Source organism: Durio zibethinus, chromosome 2 (assembly GCF_047325235.1).
Source record: "Durio zibethinus cultivar Kanyao isolate XHJ-2024 chromosome 2, ASM4732523v1, whole genome shotgun sequence".
NCBI classification, from domain to species: Eukaryota; Viridiplantae; Streptophyta; class Magnoliopsida; order Malvales; family Malvaceae; genus Durio; species Durio zibethinus.
The window spans coordinates 4593869-4616742 of record NC_143163.1 but is presented as its reverse complement, the minus strand read 5'-3'; the positions used below and the strand labels follow the sequence as shown (position 1 = coordinate 4616742).

Genomic DNA, 22874 nt, shown 5'->3' with positions numbered 1-22874 from the left:
GGTGGCCCGTGGTTTTTTTTCCCTCTACACTGGAGGGTTTTCCACGTAAATCTTGGAGTGCTTTATTTTTCCTGCGCATTTGATTATTGATTGTTGTCTATTGCTTCTGTATTGTTGTGATTATTGCTTCAGGCGCAACAAACCAAAAAAAGTTTCAACTTTTGCAGCCGACGAACCCTTTTCACACTTTTCTACATTACTACAAATTAGTTCATCCAATTCTGAAAGCTAATTCCATTTTTCAACATCATTAAAATCAAGGTTTTTATTCATTTTTAAGTTCACATATATTGACAGTGTAAATAGACCAGACTAACACATTATTGATGCCAAACTTATCAAAAACTGTAAAACACTAACATTCAACAAAATTTCTACAAATGGGTCAAATGGCAGATTTAAGAAAGCTTAAAATTATACTACTAGTAACCAGTACCATTGATGTCACTATTTGTTTTATTTATTATCCCATATTGGATTAAATGCTTACACTTTGAGAAACACATGGGAGATGATCAATCTCACTTCTACTTCAAACCCAAGGGATCATCACCATAACTGACACCACTAATTATTTTTTATTTAATAAAGTCCCTTATATTTACATAATAAATACTTCACTCATCATATATAGAAAAAAAATGTATATATATATTTTAGTAGAAATTGCTTATATTAGGTATTTTTTTTTTAAATGAAAAACATAGGATGACTAAGCTGACACTAAGACTTTGGTTTTCCACCATATGCTTGCTTGCAAACGGCGTAAGGTTTCTGCGAAGGACTGCATAGCTGAGATGATGCTGGACATCCCTGTAAACAATTGTACCCCAAGCTACCGGAAACCGACATGTCGCCGGCGAAAAACTCCGACGGAGGTTTCCCATTGAAGAAATTCCCATCTAAAAACAACCGCCTTAAAGACTTCTTCTTGCTGTACTCCAACGGGATGGCGCCACGTAAGCGATTGTAACGCAACGACAAGGAGGACAGCAGAGGATAGTCAGCCAAGTTTACGGGGGCGTTTCCCTCGATCTTGTTGAACCCAAGATTAACGGCCACGAGGTCGCTGTTACCACCGGGGGGTTTCCAGATCTCGACAAGTGTGAAGCTGTTATTGGCTAAATCTACCTGTTGTAATGACGGTAAGAGAAAGAACCATGCTCCGAGTTTCCCAGTGAACGAGTTTTCACTGAGTTCAACAACCTCCAACCGAGTTAACCCATCGAAAGAGGATTTTGAGATATACCCGGATAAAGAATTTCCCCTTAAAGCAAGCTCTAATAAGTTACATGGCAGTTTTGGTAGAAAACCAGTGAGTTTGTTGTAACTCACATCGAGTCTCCTCAAACTAGAAATCGAGTTCAGGGTTTTTGGCAAAGGCCCAGAAAGAGAATTATGAGAAAGGTCCAAGGATTCAAGAGATTTGAAGGTCGTGATAGAGTCAGGAATTGACCCAGAGAACGAGTTGGACTTGAGAGTCAAACTTTGTAGACTACGGAGAGAAGAAATAGAAGAGGGTATAGGGCCAAAGAAGTTATTATCAGAAAGATCAAGAGTGGTGAGTTGGGTGAGTCGGGAAACGAGTGGGTTAAGTTGGCCGGAGTAGCCAACTGGATCAAGAGTGATTTGGGTAACACGGGTCGAGTCAGGCGAGCAAGTAACACCGCAGGTGAAGTGGGTACGACGAGGGATGGCACAAGGGTCAGTGGAGAAGTCCCATGAAGCGAGACAGGACCATGACGGTATTGAGCTCGGCTTGATAGAAGCCTTCAAGTATTTGAGAGCTGAAATATCCTGCGGTGAAGTAAGGCCCTGAGCTTGAGCAAAATAGAGAAGAACAAAACAGAGGATATTGTACATGGAGACAGGATTTTACCTTTTCTATTGGGTGTAACTTTTTTTTTTTCGTTGGCAAAAGCAGATGGAAATGCCAGAGCTTAGAAATGATGCAAACTTAAAGGAGTTTCAATGTGGCCTTTGGAAGTTAGTGGTTTGGATATACATGTATGGTTGGACAGCACCAAAATTTTGTAGTGTGGCTGGTCAAATCCTAAAAAAGTACTTTATTTATTAATAAGGATATTTAAAGAGTATTAGTATAATCTAAAAAAAAGAGTATTAGTATATTAATTAATACTATCGTTAGGATACAGGGTGTGACAACCGAAAACCCATATTTCTAGATTTTGATTTTGTTGAAGAGTATGCATGATTTTCAATATAATTTAGTTTACACAGCCATGTTATATATGGACATATCTTTATAGATATTTTCATATTTTTTAAAAAATAAACTAAAATAATTTAAAATAATAAATTTTAAATTTATTAAATATTAATTTTTAAAAATTATTGCATAAATTAATTGAATAAAATCTCAAGTTTGTAATAATTTTCATATGATTGTAATGATATATAAAAGTTGGCTAAACACGGCCATTTTAAAATATATGTTTACTAGTAATTATTTATGTTCCTATCCAATATTTGATTTAGAATTAATTATACAAAATCATAAATAAATATTATAAACTTAACATAATCCATAAGATTTTGGTCACAGCAACCTTAGAAAAAAACAAACATTAAAGAAATGAAGAAACTAGCTATCATGTTTTAATCCTCTACCTTATCTAAGTGATCCTTTCCTTGAATTCGCTCGGAACCATGCATCTCCTTAGCCAGTTTTTTTTTTTTTTTAATATGTTCCATATATCCAAAATTGTTTTCAATTTGATAGTGAATTATCAGCAATTAATTTAAACAAACCAAGCTTAAAAAAAATAAAACAAAAAAGCACACAAAATGGAAAGAATACTATGTGAGTTTTGACCCCATGGGTTCAATCTTTAGAGGCAAGTTTGAGAACTTACTTTCAGGTTATCTTTTCTTCTTTCTCCCTGAGCACATGGGAAATTGTTAGTAATTGTGTGTTTACCAACTGGCTCGCTCTTTGCCATTCAATCAAAGAAAGTGCGAGTTTAAAGTTAGACGAGAAAGAAGTGTCGCTATATGGGAACGAACCACTTTTGTATTGTTAACATGTCTTGTAAGTAGAAAGGTACACGAGGAATCCGGCAGTGACAGTGGCTCAGTACTTGAGATGTTTTAAGTTTTTTGACTCCCCCAACCCTACCTTCTATGTTTCGACACATTTCATCCACAAAATTTAGCCGAAGTCCAATATCAAGTGGCCTGAATACGTTAATATGTTTGGGATTATTTTTTTATTCGATTTGGATCAATATCATATATTAAATATATATATATTATATACTAAAATATGATTAATAAAAAAAATTGAATCAAATTTAATTATATATTTTTATTAATTTATTTATTTTAAATTTGTATAAACTAAAAATAATTATTTTATATATAAATTTATTTAAATATATTAAAATTTTTATTAAAATAATATATTAAAAACAAAAATAAAATTTAAAAATCAATAAACTAAATCAAATAGATAAAATTTGATTCAGATCGAATCAATTTTAAAAAAAAATTCATATTCGGATAAAATTTTAAAATTTTATAATATTATATATTATCTGAAAAATAAAATCAAATTCGATTTATCACCCTAATAACTAGAGTTTAAAGTTTAAATGAATTATAGTTGACTATTTTTGATTGAACAAAACTTACATGAAATTATTTAGATGAAATTTATAAAGTTCATTCCTAAAAATAATTTAATAAAAATTTTAATAAAATATTTAAATTTATAAATTAATAAAATTTAATGTGAAAATCAATAATACATAAAAAAATCATTAAAAATATTATTTATAGTTAAAATTTGATCTATATTTATTCAATAGTAAAATTCTATCAATTTTTTTTTATTAAAAATGCCTATCTAAAAATATATATCAAAATTTTTTCAAATTTTATACACTTAATTTATATAATTTTTTTTAATTTTTTAATTTTAAAGTAATTATTTATGATAATAAATTTTATTTAAAAATTTTCATCTAAGTTTTTCATTGAATAAGTCTGCAAGTCCGATGTCACAAAATGCAACATAGGCCGCTATTGGACTTGAAGACATTTTCCTTGCAGCAGTTAAAGATGGGTATCTTTGCTGATTCGGGCCCAAAAGGAAAGACTCAGCGGGGACCCGATTTTAAACTTTAGGAGGAAGATCAACGATCCTAAATTGAAATTCGAAGACAGTGTTATGGCAACCGGCATGTCTATTGTCCACCAATAGAGACGGTAATCAATCCTGATCGGACAAATTGTCAAAAGCACAATTCCCGATAAGAATGGCATCAGTCACTGTCACATATATGGTTAAAATGCTCACCAAGAGTCACAGCCACATGATCCATTCCAAAATGACCAAAATCGTGACTCGTCTGCCTCTCCTCCACCTTTTCCTCCTCCTATCCACCACCTTCACCGCAACTGCTTCCAGTTCCGCCTACCCTTCTGTCCCAACGGACTGCACTGTTTCTACAGGGGATGAGAAACTGGTTCCTGTTAGACGGGAGGTTTAATTTATTTATTTTAAATTTGTATAAACAAAAAATAATTATTTTATATATAAATTTATTTAAATATATTAAAATAATATATTAAAAACAAAAATAAAATTTAAAAATCAATAAACTAAATCAAATGGATAAAATTTGATTCGAATCAATTTAAAAAAAAAAAATTTATATTCAGATAAAATTTTAAAATTTTAAAATATTATATATTATCTGAAAAATAAAATCAAATTCGATTTATCACCCTAATAACTAGAGTTTAAAGTTTAAATGAATTATAGTTGACTATTTCTGATTGAACAAAACTTACATGAAATTATTTAGATGAAGTTTATGAACTTTATTCTTCAAAATAATTTAATAAAATTTTTAATAAAATATCCAAATCAATAAATTGATAGAATTTAATGTGAATATCAATAACATGTAAAAAAATCATTAAAAATATTATTTATATTAAAAATTTGATCTATATTTATTCAATAGTAAAATTCTATCAATTTTTTTATTAAAAATGCCTATCTAAAAATATATATATATATAAAATTTTCAAAATTTATACACTTAATTTATATAAAATTTTTAAAATTTTTTAAATTTAATTTAATTATATATAATAAAAATTTTATAAATTTTATTTAAAAAATTTCATCTAAGTTTTTCATTGAATAAGTCTGCAAGTCCGATGTCACAAAATGCAACATAGGCCGCTATTGGACTTGAAGACATTTTCCTTGCAGCAGTTGAAGATGGGCATCTTTGCTGATTCGGCCCCGAAAGGTAAGACTCAGCGGGGACCCGATTTTAAACTTTAGGAGGAAGATCAACGGTCCTAAATTGAAATTCGAAAGACAGCATTATGGCAACCGGCATTTCTATTGTCCACCAATAGAGACGGTAATCAATCCTGATCGGACAAATTGTCAAAAGCACAATTCCGATAAGAATGGCATCAGTCACTGTCACATATATGGTTAAAATGCTTTAATAATTGTTTATCGATATTATCTAAAGCTCACCAAGAGTCATAGCCACATGATCCATTCCAAAATGACCAAAATCATGACTCGTCTGCCTCTCCTCCACCTTTTCCTCCTCCTATCCACCACCTTCACCGCAACTGCTTCCAGTTCCGCCTACCCTTCTGTCCCAACGGACTGCACTGTTTCTACAGGGGATGAGAAACTGGTTCCTGTTAGACGGGAGGTTTATGATGATGGGAGAATCTTCGATATTAGCCACAGGTACACTCCGGACATTCCATCATGGGGGAACAATGACGGGCTGGGTCAGTTCCTTTGGCTTCCTGCCAGCATGAAGAATGGCTCTCTCGCCAATAATTCTGAGATGAAAATGCCTACTCATTCTGGCACGCACGTTGACGCGCCGGGCCATATGATTGACCGTTACTTTGACGCTGGTTTTGATGTCGACACTCTTGATCTTGAAGTCCTTAACGGTATTCTTGTTTTATTGATCACTCCTATTGCAATTATTCTTCTTCTTCTGAAAGACTTTGGTGACTTTTCTCTTATTACCAATGATAAGATCTTGGTATATGTTTGACTGCTTAACATCTGTTCATTACCACAGGTCCAGCTCTGTTGGTTGATGTGCCGAGGGACAAGAACATCACTGGTATCTATATCCAACTACGATTCTTTGAATTAAGTTGATTCTTTTTTCTTTGGCATTGGTAATGGGTCCTAATGATCAAACAATTTACTGGGGCATAATCTGATAAGAACTAATAAAGATTTTTTTTTGGTTGCAGCCGAAGTCATGGAGTCATTGAAAATTCCCGAAGGAGTGCGTCGTGTGCTTTTCAGAACATTAAATACCGACAGGTAAGATCATTCGATATTGTTCAGTCTATGGCATAGCTGTCCTTTTGTTTGGACTTTCAGATTGTTAGAGTAGCAGATTGCATTATTGAGGAGAAATGATAGTTATGGGTTAAAAATTTATCAATTTCAGACGGCTTATGTATACAAGGGAGTATGACTCTAGCTATGTTGGATTTACAACTGATGGGGCAAGATGGTTGGTAAAGAACACAGACATCAAACTTGTGGGTAAGATGCAGCTTTTGTTCACAAAGTTTGAGTTATGCGCAAAATGATGCATGTCGATTGCTGGGATGTCTATACATTTACTGTATTAATTTGATTTCTGACGGCCAAGGATGTTATCTGTTTCAGAGGATGATAATTTGGTTTCAGCTCATCTTGAATTTTTTGTTTTTGTTACTTTAAATCCTTGCATAATGAATACTGGAATTGACATATTTGACTGTCTTGAACTATAGGAATCGATTTCTTATCTGTTGCAACCAGTGATCATTTGGTTTCAGCTCATCTTGAATTTTTTGAAAGCAGGGTAAGAAAATTGTTCTTCTAGAACGGACAAATTTGTAACATTACATGGCTTAAGGAACAAGGACGATGACCACTGAATTTGGTTAAGCAGATCTTACTTTTCCCTCATCCAATCTTTTAGCAGATTGATAGTGATAGGTTTTCAAGACAACACAAGACGGAAATGGTATTTTTACTATGCTGAATTGGAATGGCAAGATTGAATCACTGACATTATTCCAATTCCCATCTGCTCCAGGAAATCATTCTGGTGGAAGGCTTAAAACTTGATGATGTTCCAGTTGGATTGTATTCAGTCCATTGCTTACCTCTAAGGTTGCTTGGTGCTGAAGGATCACCCATCAGATGTATTCTCATCAAATGATACATGTAATGTAAGTCTTTCAGCGTTATACAAGAGATTTGGTCATAGTATAACTCCAAATCCTATCTATTGAGCCTATGGTTTTATGGAATTGAAAGAAATAATGTTGCAGGAATCAATGATATAACTCTGGAATCTGGAGGGTTCGAAAACTGATCAGAGGGACGAGATATGTAGCAGAGGACTTTTATAAAATGTAATAAAAGTGGTTCTTTCAAATAACGAAGAGAATTGGCTATCAATAAATTAGCTGTTCATTTAGACATTTGTGCTGTGTTTGGTTGGTTGAATTTGATTATATGTATCTTTCCTTCTGTTAATGGAGTACGGGAAATTAACCATTTGGGGGGGGGGGGGGGGGATGGGAGAGGATGCTCTGCATTTTGGACAAAGATTTGGGATTGATTCTTGAATGAAAAACATTTCTGCTCTTCTCATATTCCTTCTTACATTTGGAGAGAGATATTCCAAAACACTGAATCAATAGTTCACTTTTCAAATTCATTTGTTAACAGCAGAATTAATCTTATTCTTTCAGATCAACACTTTGTATCCTCAATGGAAGCCTTGCCACTCCACTTGTATTCCTTTTGTTAACTGAAAGAAGAAATTGTTTTTTGTCCTCCGTAATGGTTAAAGAATTCTTAGAAGGACATAAAAGTTTTAATTTCGTATAAAAATTTCTTCCTTAGATTATGCCTATCCATTAAATAAAAATATTTATTTTATAATAAAATTTTTAAGCGAGAGAGAACTTATATTTGAATTACATACCTTTTAAATTATTAGTTTCGGATATCAAATCTAAATCTTAAGGATGAAGTATTTTATTTTATTAACTCAATCAAATATATATAAAAGAAAATGTTGGCTAACAAATTTCAACCATCATTTTGTTTTGGAAAGACAGACCAATAGAACCGTTTCATGATATTATGTTCAGATTTTAAAGATTAGATACAAGTTTTATAAGATGAGATGATAGTGAATTACTACTTTCCATTATTATATAATTCAAGATTTATTAGTCAATTTTTCTATGTACTAAAATATTTTTTAAGTTTTTTTTTTAAGATAAATAATAAAAAATTTAATCTTATTTTTCTGATAATAAAAATTTTAAACCCATGTATTAAAAAAAATAGTTAAACTCATAAGTGGAGTTGAAATATATACTTCATTGACTGTATTTATGAAAATTAATATTTAATTATTGTTAAGCAAATACATGACCATTAATATATAATTTTAGTTGGAGAGTTTTATTTGTTTTTGGAGATAATCAATAACTATATATTAAAACAATCTCATGAAAATTATTATAATGCTCCTCTGTTTATTTGATAAAGTATTGACATGTGTTTAAATTTACTATAATAATTTTTTATAATAATCACTATAATAATTATAGAAATACCAATCTTCTCAAAATTTGTTATTATTACTGTAATGTTCTTTTGTTATAATTATGAAAATATCATTTTTATTATAATTTGTCAAAATTATTATAATATCTTTTTTATCATAATTATAAAAATAATCTTTTACCATAATTAATCAAAATTATTATAATGCTTTTAATGTCATAATTAAGAAAATATCTCTTATATTATAATTGACTAAAGTTATTATAGTGTTTCCTTCTACCATAATTATGAAAATATATTTTTACGAGTGATTCATAAAAAGTTGACATATACCATTTTGTTTTAAAATTATTATAATGCCCTATTAAATTATTGATTAATTTTTAATATAATATAAAATTAATCACACATTAAATTACGAAAATACTATTATTATTACTTTATAAAAATTTGACATGTGACATTTTATTTGAAAATTATTATAATATTTCTATTAAATTACATATGAAATTTTAACATGATATAAAATTAACTACTTATTAACTTATTAAAATATTTGTCATTTTTTATAAAAATTTGATATGTGGTATTTTGTTTGAAATTTATTATAATAATCATATAAAATTATATGTTAACATGATATAAAATTAACTACTTATTAACTTATTAAAATATTTGTCATTTTTTATAAAAATTTGATATGTGGTATTTTGTTTGAAATTTATTATAATAATCCTATAAAATTATATGTTAAATTTTAATATAATATAAAACTAATTGTACATTAAATTACTAAAATATCTCTATTAAATTACATGTTAAATTAATTACATATTACATTACTATAATAAAATAAAAATTAAAAAAATATATAGTATGACAAATATAAATACATAAAGACATAAGAAAAATTAAATTATTTTTATTTTGTTTTAAATATTTAAAAAAAAATTTATGAACTACAATAAATTGAAAATCATACATGATCAAATAATTAATAAAAATACAACATGCAAAACATAATATAAAAATTAACCAAAAAAAATATAATCGTAATATATAAAAAATATATATATTAACTTTAATACTTTATAATATTTTTATATTAAAAAATATAAATTTAATAAAATAATAAAAACTTAATTCACTCCAACTCAGCGAGGCGACTGTTTCCACTAGAAGATCAAATCCAAGTAAACGAGACTCTCTCTCCATGAAAAACGGATAACAAACACCTCCTGTTAAGCCGGCCTACATAGTATACAAAATTACAAATCTCACGCTCCCCAAAGCGCGCGTGAAAATCCCCACACTAAGCCATTGATTCGAGCGCGGACTCTAAACGCAACCAAGTTCCTACATATCCTCGTCAAACGCACTTCACTTCACTCTACTTTCCAACTTCCACGATGATCCCTCTCTTCTTCCACTTTCTCCTTCTCTCCTACGCCTTTACTTCCACCGCTACAACCGCATATCCTTCCATCCCCGGAACCGATTCTATCACCGACTGCGGCCTCTCGGGAGGAGACGAGAATCCAATCCCCATCCGTCGCGAAGTCTACGGTAATGGCAGAATATTCGACATCAGCCATAGATACACCGCCGATATGCCGTCGTGGGAATCCAAAGACGGCATAGGACAGTTCCTTTGGTTGCCAAAAAGCATGAAGAACGGTTCCCTCGCTAATAATTCGGAGATGAAACTTCCCACCCACACCGGCACGCACCTTGACGCCCCCGGCCACGTCATTGATCGGTACTTCGATGCCGGCTTCGATGTCGATACGCTCGATTTGGAAGTACTTAATGGTAACTAATATTTAAAAAAAAAAAACCACTTATTTGATATAATCGATTTCTGATTCTACTTTTTGGAATTTTCACCGTTTAGGTCCTGCACTATTGATAGATGTTCCAAGAAATAAAAACATAACTGGTCTGTATCTTTATCTGTTCTATTTCATATTTTTCTTGGTTTTTTCATAGTTATTTTTAATTTTATTATTATTATTTTAATTATAGCTGAGGTTATGGAGTCTTTAAAAATACCCAAGGGAGTACGTAGAGTTCTTTTTAGAACATTAAATACTGACAGGTAATTACATAACTGCTCTGACAAGCAGCTTTTATAGTTCAAAGAATACAAATTCTGAGCTTAAGTTTGTGGATTTTCAGGCGGCTTATGTTCAAGAAAGAGTTTGATACAAGCTATGTGGGGTTTATGAAGGATGGCGCAGAATGGTTGGTTAAAAACACTGACATCAAACTTGTTGGTGAGATATTGCCTTCAAATTTCTCAAAACTTTAAAATAGTTTTGGGTCTTGCTAGTTGTAGCTTGCTGACATGTTTGTCTATTCTGAAATTCAGGAATTGATTACTTATCTGTTGCTGCCTTTGATGATTTGATACCATCTCATCTTGTTTTCCTAGAAGGCCGGGTAAGAAATTATCATCTATTGTGTTAATTTTCTTCTGTGTTTTAGTTTTGACAATGTTTTTTCATTATTCCTTATACTATTTTTTGTCCAGTATGGTGATATGATTAGTTAATGTTTTGCCCACTCGAATTTGATTTCCTGCTTCATAAGTTAATGAATGGCAGTGAACTATGTTGTGTACTTTTGTTTGTATGTGTGTTTGTACTTAATTCTGTAGTCCCTTTTGGCCAAATCTGATTTCCTGGCTTATATTCCATCAACTGGATTTATAATAATGGACATTTGGGCGCCATTGCTTTCAGATATTCGCTAAAACTAAAGAAAAGAAACCTAAATATAAGTTTGGTGCACTCATTATCTAACTTAGGTAAAATACAATCCTATAATTCTCTTATGTATTGTGAAATTATTTAGTGGTCTGTTCCTTCCCTTTCCTTGGTTTCACCTGATGATTATGAGGGACTCACTCAACCATCATGCTTGGATGAACAAAGTGTTGGGGATATTGCTCAGGTCTCTCCTCATTAAATTGCAATCCTTTGGTCTAATTGTGCATTTTTCACTTGGGTTGATGGTGTTGTAAGCTGTAACTCTGCCATATCTGATCTCAGTAAAACCTAGTAAAGCTTTTCTAATGGATTTACCCACATTAAAATTGATTATCTAGTTGAGGATGATACATTTGCTCCAAGTTTGGTTTTCATTTTTTGCTTCTTTTTTCCTTCCACTTGTGTGTTAGTTATAGCCTTCTATGTCTGGAAAGTTAATCAAGCTTGAAATCAAGTTACTTTACATGTATGGTTTTGGTAGCATAAAGTCCCCTCAGTTCTGTTACTCCGAGTACTCTGATTCAAGGGTAAAAATGTGGTATAAACTGCAAGCACCTGCACATTGCTAATGCTTGTCATCTGCTATAGGAAATCATTCTTGTGGAAGGCCTAAAACTTGATGACATTCAACCTGGAATATATTCAGTCCATTGCTTACCTTTAAGGTTGCTTGGTGCTGAAGGATCGCCAACAAGATGCATTCTCATCAAATGATGTATTTTCCTTGTAAGTCCTGCACTTCTGAATTGTTTATTATTTGAAAGTAAAGCAGGCACTCATGCTACTTTGGCTTAACCTCTTAAAATGCTGCATGCTTATTATGTTAGGTAAAACAAACAATTTATAGTTTCACCTCTTAAAATGGGTATTTTTGCAGGGAAATGATAGCGTTAGAGTGTGGTGCTGATCAGAATAAGACAAAAAATGGGTTTATGAGTTAGAACTGGATGGGGAGATGCAGACAGAAATTTAGTTTCATTGAAGAGCACTTTTAGCGGCCAAAAAAAGTACACTTTTCTTGTAAAATATCATATGCTATATGTTTAGGTTATTAATTGATGAGATAAATAATACTAGACACTTATTTGGTAGTGCTTCTGAATATCATGGTTAGACTAGATTTGGTCACTGATGGTAATTGTTGGGAATGATTTCTTGTCATCCTCAAATAATTTTCACAGATCCATCATTGGAAAAGCCATCTTTATGGAAGATAAATATGTGGGTTGTGTTTGTATGTGCGGCTCTTTGCTACTTTTATATTTTTGGGCCATAACTTGTTTGTTAGCTTCATATACAGCTCGAGAGTTATACAAGCATGTTAAGCCACAGATCGGTCTTGGTATATTTAGGATGCATTTATGTGATTCAGATTGTGATTAAGTTTGACAGCTTGATTGGATTGGGAAGCAAATCTATGGTTTTGACTTGGGATTGCAACCGCTAATGCCTAACAAATTCTAGATTGTTCAGCATTCATTTGAATGCTTGGTGGGAGAACTTTTATTCTATCATGCGTGTCGTTTTATTTACTGGATCAGTAGATGTCTAATGGCACATTTAGTTCACAGAATGGAAGAGAGGAAATGGAAAAAATATTTTGTTGGAATAGAAAAAGGAATGATTAGCTATTATGATGTTTGGTTCATTAGAATGAAATATGATAAGAATATTAATATGTTTGGTTAGTTCAAATAATATAATTAGAATAAACTTAAAAGATTATATTACCTTTTTATTAATAATTTATTAAAAAAATTAATTAATGATTAATTAATAAAATTTATTTATTAATTTATTTATGTATTTTATTATTAATTAATAAAATTTAATTAATAATTATTATTTTTAACATAGGCTTTCTCTCGCGGTTAAAGCTACATTGTAAAACTTGTACATGAATATGATGAGGGAAATATTTCTTGGAAGAAATAAAATTTCGAAGGGAAAAAGCTTCATAAAGATCAATTTGGTGCTTCCATATCTTAGAGAGCCCGGAAATTTCCAAAATGGGAGGAGAGTTTTTATGCAAATCTGCCTTCGGGAAGCATGTGGCAGAATAGAAAATGTGAAAAAGCTAAAACACATCCTAAATGTTACAAAGTAAAAGCTCATCTGCAAAGGACGGTGTGTTGGTATTGCCACGGATAGACTAATTAAGAAGGATGAAATCGTAGGCGGTGGTAGCGGCTCTTTCTCGCGGTTGGTGGAAATTTTCAGCTCATTTCAATCGACTTTGGTGTTAGCAGCGACCGTCAATGGCTAGATCTGGGCTCCAACAACTTGTTCTATTACCGGTGAATTTTCAACTATCCGTTGAGTTCTCTCTCTCGTATCATGAAATTTTAAATTTAAGAAAAGGGTTAAATGATATTCATTGATGGGGGGTTTGAATTGCTATTCATTGATTTTGGGAAATAGAGTCTGAAATGCAATTACAAAACCCATTAAACGAACCAAATCTGTGAATAACCATTCATCATTCCATTTCTCCCAACCAAACGTGCACCAAAGAGACTCTTGGTCTAACCTGAGATTAAGATAAGCTGTCACAAATTCAAAGGCTGTGAGCCCCGTCGTTTCGATACAAAAGGGATGCAAGCGCAAGAAATTTTGGGTTAGGCTTATCATTTTAATTTTTTATGGTCATGCATTTAGGCTTGTTAGTTGAATCACGGAAAAATACAAAAGCCCATAATTTTATTTATTGACTTGTGTTTCCTTCTTTTTTTTTTTTTTTTTAAAATCTGTAAAGAGACAAGTGAGTACCGAATCGTCAAAACTCAAAACCACGAGGGCGGCCGAAGTTGAAAATTTAGACTTACCCGTCGACACGAAATTCATGTGGCGAAAGTTTGCCTTTTAGACCACAAAAAAAAAAAAAAGTCATCAATTTCTATATTTAATATTAGCAAACTTTTTTCTTTTTCTCAAATATCAACCCAATTTTTTATTAGCGAATGCTTTGTAGTTTTGATTATTGCAATTTTTTTTATAATATTACGGACATAATTTTGGAACTTTAGTCTTGCAAGTTTGCAGGCAGATTTCATTTACAGCAGGACAGGATAATTTGTGACCTAGTTTTCAGCTTTCAATGTTTGTCGCCTGTGTGGTGTATCGGGATGCCAAGTGCCACTACACTATTTAAAACCGTAGATATTTTACTATAATTTTCATCATTAACCAATGCAAGTCTTAATCAAGGCTAATAATTCATTTTCCTATTGACTTCAATGCTAAGATCTGATATGGTTGGCAATATCTGCAAAGAGTGTCTGATTTTCCGTCAATCAACAAACACCAGATTCTTTTTGTCTGAAATTTACTGCTCTACTTACCAGTAACTACCAAGCTCAGAACCATGAACAAAAATAAGCTCCTGCTACTACTTTGTGCTGGTATGTTTACTTTAAGCATCCTCTCCAGTGCCGATGTAGCTTATGGTAATGGCAAAATCTTCGACATAACTCACAAAATCACTTCTCGGTTGCCAACTTTTGACTCCAAGAACGGGCTTGGTCAGTTCATTTGGCTTGTCTCCAGCATTAAAAATGGCTCCATAGCAAATATGTCTGAGTTCAAGTTGGGAACCCACACCGGCACTCACGTTGATGCTCCTAGCCACTTCTTTCAAAAGTACTATGAAAAGGGGTTTGATGTTACTACTCTTAGCCTGCAAGCGCTTAATGGTAAATTTGGTATCATAAGCCTGTCATTAATTGTTTCCTACTGCAGTTTTCTTTTCTCCTTAATGGCTCATCCACATTCTTAATTTCTTTGCTTGATTTTGCATAATACATGTTACTTTTTTCTCTTTCATCTCTCTGATTTGCCAGAGCTGGGATTTGATTGCTATCCTTCTTATGTTTTTTGTCGTCAATCAGTCTGTGCATTTTTTGTGTGGGTATTATAAATGAGCAAACATGTCTTATTGTTTGTGTAGGTCCTGCTCTAGTAGTTGATGTTCCAAGAAATAAGAACATTACTGGTATGTATTCCTAATGGAGTTTCCCCCCTTCCTTTTTATCAGAAATCTGTTTACCATATTTTCTAGTTTCTGCTGAACTTTTGTGTCTAAATGTCACTTCAGCTCACTTAGAATCATTCATTTTTCTGGGAGTCATTTGCTGCTATACCTATCATTTCTAATAATATCAGTATAAAGTAGTAATAACTGGATTCATCAAAAGACCTGGTCTGATATTTTACAATCAAGGATATTTTCGAGCTCAACCTAGAGTTTTGGCTACAGAACATCATAAAATAGATCTCTCTGCATCACAAAGCAGATGTTGGCTCACTATTATAAAAAGTTAACTCCTCTGAATTTCCCCCTTTTCTGATGGCAAGTTGGTAGCATTCATCTATCATCTTTAGTCTTTGTGAACTTCTATTTGTGTTGAGCTCTGGTAAGTAGTAACTAACAGATGCTTCCAACAGCTGAAGTTATGAAGTCTTTGAAAATTCCCCGTGGAGAACATCGTGTGCTTTTCAAAACACTTAACACTGACAGGTAAATATAAATGTGCTTGCATCATTTATATGTCTGCATTTACATATGCATAAAGCAAATATAGTATAGTTGCCTCCTATCAGAGTATTTTTGAAGCATGACAAGATGTCATTAATGATATTGACTCTACTTTATATGTTGATTTTAACTTTTGTTGTGTTCCCCAGATTTGGGATCACATTGTTGGTATATTTTCTCTTTTTCCATTTGTGAACTTTTAGCCTTAAATGAATAATCCCAGAAGCATGTTTGTATGATATTAAAACACTGTCATTTGTGGCAGCTTATTTTTGTTAGCAAGAAACATGTTTAAGGTACAAATCATAGGCTAATATTAAGAGACTCTACGGGATTGACTTGTTTAGGCTTTAAGAAGAAGAAGAAAACCAGGCAATTAGTCAAAGAAATTTCATTTTTTCCCATTGGCAAGTGAATATCATGTCAGTCAACTTTAGTCTTTTGCTGGTCTTGCTATCAAGGCCCTAATCTGAGCTTGTATCTCTTGAGCACATGTTGAATGAATTATCTACGATCATACTGGGGAAGTCACTGTAAACATAGAAATGGAATGCTTCTATATATTAAAAATGGGATGTCCTGTCACTATCTTATAAGTGTTAATTGTCAATATCTCTATCTCATAGGTGTTAATTGTCAATAGCTAATGTTAACTACTTTAATAAATGTTACTTACCCTAATAAATTGAGAATGACTATTGTAATGTGATATAAAGGAGATACAGGGCTTAGAGAAACATAGACTCTCATCCTTTCTTTCTTTAGTCATCTTCTTCTTTTGCTTTTCTATCTTTTTATTTTTATCTTAATTGGTATCAGAGCTTTGTAAAGAATCTTGTCTATTATAGTATGTAAAAATCAGTATTGAGATATATATACATATCTCAGCTATCATTGTAAGTATTTTTTTACTTTCTCAACTTTTAATTTTTAGCTTTATGTTTTAAAATCCATATGTTCGTTAACTATCTCTATACTAGTGTTATGATTTTGTTGTTGCCTTTAAATCTAACCTTAGAGTTCTTTTTATGGTATACGGTTTTAGGTACCAAGAACATGGAGCAAAAAGTTGAAAACTGTGTTTGTTCATAAAAACTTCATAATTATAGTTTGCATATGGAAATTTTATAGGATTTGAAATCCAAATTTTCTGCTTTAACAAACTCGATTGAGAAGATGATAGTTTATCATCATTAAACGTAAGAATAGCATTACCATTATATAAAGGTCCAAAGCCATTTGTTTGACTTTTATCTACTTCTAATAATTCTAATTCTTTGTTAATATTAACTAATAATTGTTTAGAATCTTGGTTTAAATCTAACCTAGTAACTTGTCCTAAACTATCTATTTTTTATTCTAGCATATCAACTTTATTAAACAATTTTTTAAAGAAAGTAGTAGATAAATCAACTAAACTATTAATACTATGGTTGATTGCTGGTATATAATTTTCTACTTAGAGGATCCATATGCAGCCTATGATTATGAAATTTTTCTCAACAAACACAATTTTCAACTTCTTGCTCCATGTTCCTAGTACCTAAAACCATCCATATATACCATACAAAGATCTCTAAAGTTAGATTAAAAGGTAACAACAAAGCCAGAACACTACTACAGGGATAGTAAACAGATATATGGGTTTTAGAATATAAAGCTAAATATTAAAAGCTGAGAAAATAAAGAAATACTTACCATGATAGCTAAAAACTGAAGACCTCAACTAGTATATATATGTATATATCTCAATATTGATTTTTACGATCTATAATAGACAAGGTTCTTTACAAATCTTTGGTACTAATTACAGATAAAAATGAAAAGATAGAAAAATGAGAGAAGATGACCAGGAGGGAATGACAGTTTATGTCTTCTCTAAGCCCCATATCTCTTTTATATCACAGTACAATGGTCATTGTCAATTTATTAGGATAGGTAACATTATTAAAGTAGTTAATGTTAGGTATTGACAATTACCACCTATGAAATAGAGTTATTGACAATTAACACCTATAAGATAGTGACTTCCCCAGTACAAAGATAATCCATCCATGAAGGTGCAAGAAGATAATCCATGTTCAAAGAGCTACTCTACACCTCTGCTCTTGTCATTAGAAATGTTTCTCCTATTGTCTTAATATCTCTTTTGTCTGGGAACTCCACTCATAAATTTTCTATAATATATATAGTTGGTTGTTCCAATGGGTTGACATGTTGGTTAAAAAGTGACACCTTTTTTTTTTCAATATTAAAAAGGCTTCTGTTCCAAACTTTAGCTTTTATTGAACCATAATTGATGGGCTCAAGGCACGAAGATAATGCTGAAAGTTACAAATGATTTCATGATAGTAAAATAATATATGTCAACTTTCATGTTCAGGAGACTGATGCATAAAAAGGAGTTTGCTTCAGACTACACAGGATTTATGAAGGATGGAGCACAATGGTTGGTTGATAACACAGACATCAAACTTGTAGGTAAATTTTAGACTTGTTAACAAGAAGGACCCGCTTAGCAGGACCCTTATGTTCCAAAAATTTTGTTGGGTAAAGCATCACTATTCATATTCAACACCAGGGCTTCTGTATCTGTGCCATAGATTCTGTGCTTCAATTCTGGCTTGATGAGTACATAAAGTCAGTCCCATCATTATTTCAGTTTATGACTCACTTCAACAGAATCTGTTAGTAAATGAGGGAAGAAAGCAACCTATGACAAATTTCCTTCTACCACTCTGCTAACCCTCTATTTTCTGAAAGTAACACTGATGTGATTTAATTGCTTAAATGGTGCTTACCTAAATCAGGAAATCAATGGAGTTTAATATAATCCCTTTCTATAGAAAATAACCACATTTGTCTGTGAATTGTAGGACTTGATTACCTATCTGTTGCTGCTTATGTTGATGCAGCCCCAACTCATCATATATTTCTAAGAAATAGGGTAAGAATCCAGAAATTTCTCTTGTGAATCTGGGAGCTTAATAGTTTTAGTTTTGTTAACTATTTTTTATTACCCCAACTCATCTGTTATGACTTTCTTTGCTTTGGTTTAAAGAAAAGTGTTCCGAAGCATTACTGAAACTGCTCAAAATTCTTCAGGAAATTGTTCTTGTTGAAGGCCTAAACCTCGATGGCATAGAGGCAGGGAAGTATACTGTCCATTGCCTACCTCTGAGGATGGTAGGTGCAGATGGATGCCCAACTAGATGCATTCTCACTGCATAAAACGTTTCTCCAAGTAAGGTTCTTTCACCATCAAAACCTATTATTGTCATATTAGTAGTAGAAGTAACAATACCTGTAAGGGGTGGGTTTTATATGGTTAAAACTTCCTTTTTTTTCTAGTGGTTTGACTGTTTTATAGATTTGATGAGGAATGCTCTTCTAAATTCCTTATGCTATAATACTTGTCAGTTTGAGTAAGTATGCTCATTAAACCTTAAATTTGGTGCAGGAGGACAGGCATGAGCTATTGAGCTTCTCTTGACAGGGATGGTTTATTATATCACCAAATAAAACCTTTTGCGTATATTTGGGAATGGCTGCAGAACAATGAACTTGATAAACTCGTTGAATAAAGCGGAATCTGTACTGTGTGTCTTCCTTGATATTCAATGCAAATTCTCTTTACATCATTGTTAAAATGTATGACAAAATCAACCTTGTGGTTCTTTGTAACCACACTTGTGCTTGGTTGTTTTTTTAGTACAGAAATTCACTTCCTTAAAAAAAAAAAAAAAAAAAAAAAGAACATATAGCAGGTCAGTAAGAAAACCTGACCTTAGTCTACTCTTGCCTATGCGAAGATTTATCTGTCAGTAGTGACTCGTAAGTCTTTTAAGTCCTGCAATGGTACAATAGTTGCTGAGCATGCAACGACGTCGTTGGCTTTTCCAACTAAAACCAATAAGAAGCCGACACGACAAACAACCAAAAATCCCAATGGAAAACTCAGCTCCTTCTCACTCACTCGCTCGCTCAGTCACCAGCAAAGCTGTTCTTTCACTCTTCCATTATAGGCTTATGCAGAGCTAAAACCCAAATCAATAAAGAAGAAGAAAAAACAATTGAAAAAAAAATGGAGGGAGTATCATACCAGCGATTTCCCAAGGTCAAAATCCGCGAACTAAAGGACGACTACGCCAAATTCGAACTTCGCGATGCCGACTCCTCCATGGCCAACGCCCTCCGCCGCGTCATGATCGCCGAGGTCCGCACCATCGCAATCGACCTCGTCGAAATCGAAGTCAATTCCTCCGTCCTTAATGACGAGTTTATCGCCCATCGCCTTGGTTCATCCCTCTCACCAGCGAACGCGCCATGTCGATGCGATTCTCGCGTGACTGTGACGCTGGCGACGGTGATGGCCAGTGCCAGTTCTGCTCCATCGAGTTCCATCTTCGAGCCAAATGCATGTCCGATCAAACCCTCGATGTTACCGGCTAGGATCTCTACAGTTCCGATCATACGGTTGTTCCCGTCGATTTCACCGATTCCGCTGGCTACGATTCCTCTGAACAAAGGCATTTAGGGTTCTTTAGGGTTAAAATTGTAAACTACACCCAATTTTTTATTGCATTATGGTTTTTAAGATTCGCGACTTACAGAAAATAATTGTTTATTTTCAGAGGGATTATTGTTGTGAAGTTGAGGCCAGGGCAAGAACTGAGGCTGAGGGCAATTGCGAGGAAAGGGATAGGGAAAGATCATGCGAAATGGTCACCTTCTGCGACTGTGACTTTCATGTGTGAACCTGAGATTCATATCAATGAAGATTTGATGGCAACCTTGACGCTTGAGGGGAAGCTAAGCTTTGTTGAGAGTAGTCTTTGAAATTGATCAAAATAGCCAACAGGTTCGCCTTTTCTATTGGAAAATCAAGAGTTTCTATTGGAGGTCTTGGAGAATACAATTTTGTAGTTGGTAACTATGATGATGAAGTGATAAAGAAAATTTTGGATAATACAGCATTATGCCACTGATAGTTTTGAAGCATTAAGGAAATAGTTCGTCAGATTGGATGCTTATTTTATACTCATATTTTGTGTTGAAGGCTATTCTGACTTGCTTGAGCATCAAATGTTTCATGTACGTTGAATACATTGTTTCAGTCCCTATACCGCCAGCCAAAAATTTGAGGTTATTTTCATTTTCATTGCTGCTGCTGATAACTATGAATTCTATTTTTATTTTGAAAACAGGTTATGGTGGTTGATCCAGAGGCGTATACCTATGATGATGAAGTGATAAAGAAAGCTGAAGCTATGGGCAAGCCAGGGCTTGTGGAGATATATGACAAAGAAGACAGTTTCATTTTTACTGTTGAATCCACCGGTGCGATCAAAGCTTCACAGTTGGTTGTTAATGCTATAGAAATCCTCAAACAGAAGCTGGATGCAGTTCGCCTGTCTGAAGATACAGTGGAAGCTGATGATCGGTTTGGAGAACTAGGTGATGATCTACTTGTGAACAAGAATTGGTCATTGACATTTATAGGTTTCCGAGAAGGCATGTATTCATTTCACTAACTTCCACTTCTTTTGAAACTCTTCACATATTTGATACATAAGACTACTTGTTATTGTTCATGAAAACTAGTCAGCACATATGCCATCTATTTTAAACTTAAAAGCCTGTGAATCATGGACTGACAAATGATTTAGCTTGTACTTTGTTCAAATTATCAGCCTTTGTATTTATGTTTCTGCTTTGTTGTTTCATCGTGCCAGTGATACAGCATTGAGCTCTTAACTGGATGAACTGTATAATAGCATTTTGCTTTCCACCTCTAGTGTCTCTCAAGTCCTTTATGTATGTCAAGATGTTCACTTTTGGCGTGTGAAGTTGTCATCTAAGTTTAAAAATGACGGCTACAGTGAGATTTTTGGGGTGACTGAACTTGTGTGGTAGTAACTATATTGCTTCGTCCTTATTTAGCTTCTCTGCTTCAATCTGTATTGGTTTTTACTTATCTGATTGTGTAAATTTTGATTAGCAGATGAGACTAGTTGGTCGTGCGAAGGTGTGTGTGTGTGTGTGTGTGTGTATATATAAGCTACCTTTCATCAAAATATACGAGTAGTTGGTCATGCAATAGTTTACGAATAAATTTTCGCCTCCGCACCTTGCCAGTTCACCTAGCATTCTCTCTGATTTTCTCTTTTTTGGGGCAAATTCCCGGTTTTTGCAGGAGTTGGGGCCTTGGGGTTTAGAACCCCATCAAAATATCCGTCCCCAGAACCAACAGGGTCAAACCCCAGAATCATATAATGATGGGCCTTGATGGTGTACAAGGTATAAACCATAAATCAGGGTTTGATTGGAGTTTGAATGATTTTGTCTTGGACTGATCCATTTGGAATTGGATTGTCAGATCGGAGCCCAAATTTTGGTAAGATGTGGGAGTTTTTCTTTTTCTTTTTTTTTTAATTGTAATATGTTCTGAACAGTTCGTTTATTATTAATATATTCTTCCTGTCAAGTGCATTGTAAAAGAGTTCAGACCTGAGACCAATGGATTTTTATATGATAGGCTTCCTGCAAGCCTGTAAAATCATTAAAAACATGACAATTTGACAGCATGGTTAAATGGCGTGTTGGAAATGAGAAAGACCTCTGGATATCTGAGCGAAAGAAAGCTGTTGTTATGATGATTTTTCCATCAAGTACACTGCCAATAGATACGATCCCAATCACAAGGCAGTTAACTGTTTCAATCACTCCAATTTCGTTTTTCAATAATTAAAAAACCCGATTTCCTAATTAACATTTGAAATTTTTAGTTTTTATTTTGACAGAAGAGGAGTGGCTGAATGCGAATGCGAACTGGAACCCGAGATTTTTACAACTCAAAGAATGCACGGCCTTGTTTCAGCCAAAATCAGTGATATCTATCACTTTATTCGCCATTGAAATACTATATTCTGTCATTAAATTCTTTATGCAG

The 22874-nt window shown here is 33.1% G+C and overlaps 4 protein-coding genes and 1 pseudogene across 7 annotated transcripts; 4 read left to right on the top strand and 1 right to left on the bottom strand.

Moving 5' to 3' along the window:
• Window positions 1-248: 248 nt before the first annotated feature.
• On the bottom strand, window positions 249-1976 carry LOC111308301 (uncharacterized). Its single transcript, XM_022906621.2, has one exon. It carries the CDS (start codon window positions 1861-1863, stop codon window positions 724-726), a length of 1140 nt encoding a protein of 379 aa, XP_022762356.2. The 5' UTR covers window positions 1864-1976; the 3' UTR covers window positions 249-723.
• A 3498-nt stretch (window positions 1977-5474) lies between these two features.
• LOC111308299 (cyclase-like protein 2) lies at window positions 5475-7515 on the top strand. The gene is made up of 7 exons (XM_022906620.2): window positions 5475-5967; window positions 6102-6146; window positions 6283-6355; window positions 6486-6583; window positions 6817-6887; window positions 7125-7260; window positions 7363-7515. The coding sequence occupies exons 1-6, from the start codon at window positions 5544-5546 to the stop codon at window positions 7248-7250; spliced, it is 837 nt and encodes a 278-aa protein (XP_022762355.1). The 5' UTR covers window positions 5475-5543; the 3' UTR covers window positions 7251-7260; window positions 7363-7515.
• A 2461-nt stretch (window positions 7516-9976) lies between these two features.
• Window positions 9977-12625, top strand: LOC111308975 (cyclase-like protein 2). Of its 2 annotated transcripts, XM_022907697.2 has the most exons (7): window positions 9982-10429; window positions 10512-10556; window positions 10643-10715; window positions 10796-10893; window positions 10989-11059; window positions 11977-12114; window positions 12266-12625. In XM_022907697.2, exons 1-6 carry the CDS (start codon window positions 10027-10029, stop codon window positions 12100-12102), a joined length of 816 nt encoding a protein of 271 aa, XP_022763432.2. In that variant the 5' UTR covers window positions 9982-10026; the 3' UTR covers window positions 12103-12114; window positions 12266-12625. The 2 variants fall into 2 exon arrangements, with proteins under 2 accessions (XP_089603035.1, XP_022763432.2); XM_089746909.1 differs by lacking the exon at window positions 12266-12625 and having other exon boundaries at window positions 9977-10429; window positions 11977-12118.
• Window positions 12626-14299: 1674 nt separating this feature from the next.
• On the top strand, window positions 14300-19563 carry LOC111308974 (cyclase-like protein 2). 2 transcript variants are annotated; one of them, XM_022907695.2, is made up of 7 exons: window positions 14346-15080; window positions 15335-15379; window positions 15832-15904; window positions 18306-18403; window positions 18799-18869; window positions 19028-19166; window positions 19383-19563. In XM_022907695.2, exons 1-6 carry the CDS (start codon window positions 14753-14755, stop codon window positions 19151-19153), a joined length of 741 nt encoding a protein of 246 aa, XP_022763430.1. In that variant the 5' UTR covers window positions 14346-14752; the 3' UTR covers window positions 19154-19166; window positions 19383-19563. The 2 variants fall into 2 exon arrangements, with proteins under 2 accessions (XP_089603025.1, XP_022763430.1); XM_089746899.1 differs by lacking the exon at window positions 15335-15379 and having other exon boundaries at window positions 14300-15080.
• A 179-nt stretch (window positions 19564-19742) lies between these two features.
• On the top strand, window positions 19743-22422 carry LOC111308973 (DNA-directed RNA polymerases II, IV and V subunit 3-like; annotated as a pseudogene). The gene is made up of 4 exons (XR_016329550.1): window positions 19743-20451; window positions 20557-20783; window positions 21130-21436; window positions 22119-22422. The product of XR_016329550.1 is annotated as a DNA-directed RNA polymerases II, IV and V subunit 3-like (transcript).
• The last annotated feature ends 452 nt before the right edge of the window (window positions 22423-22874 follow it).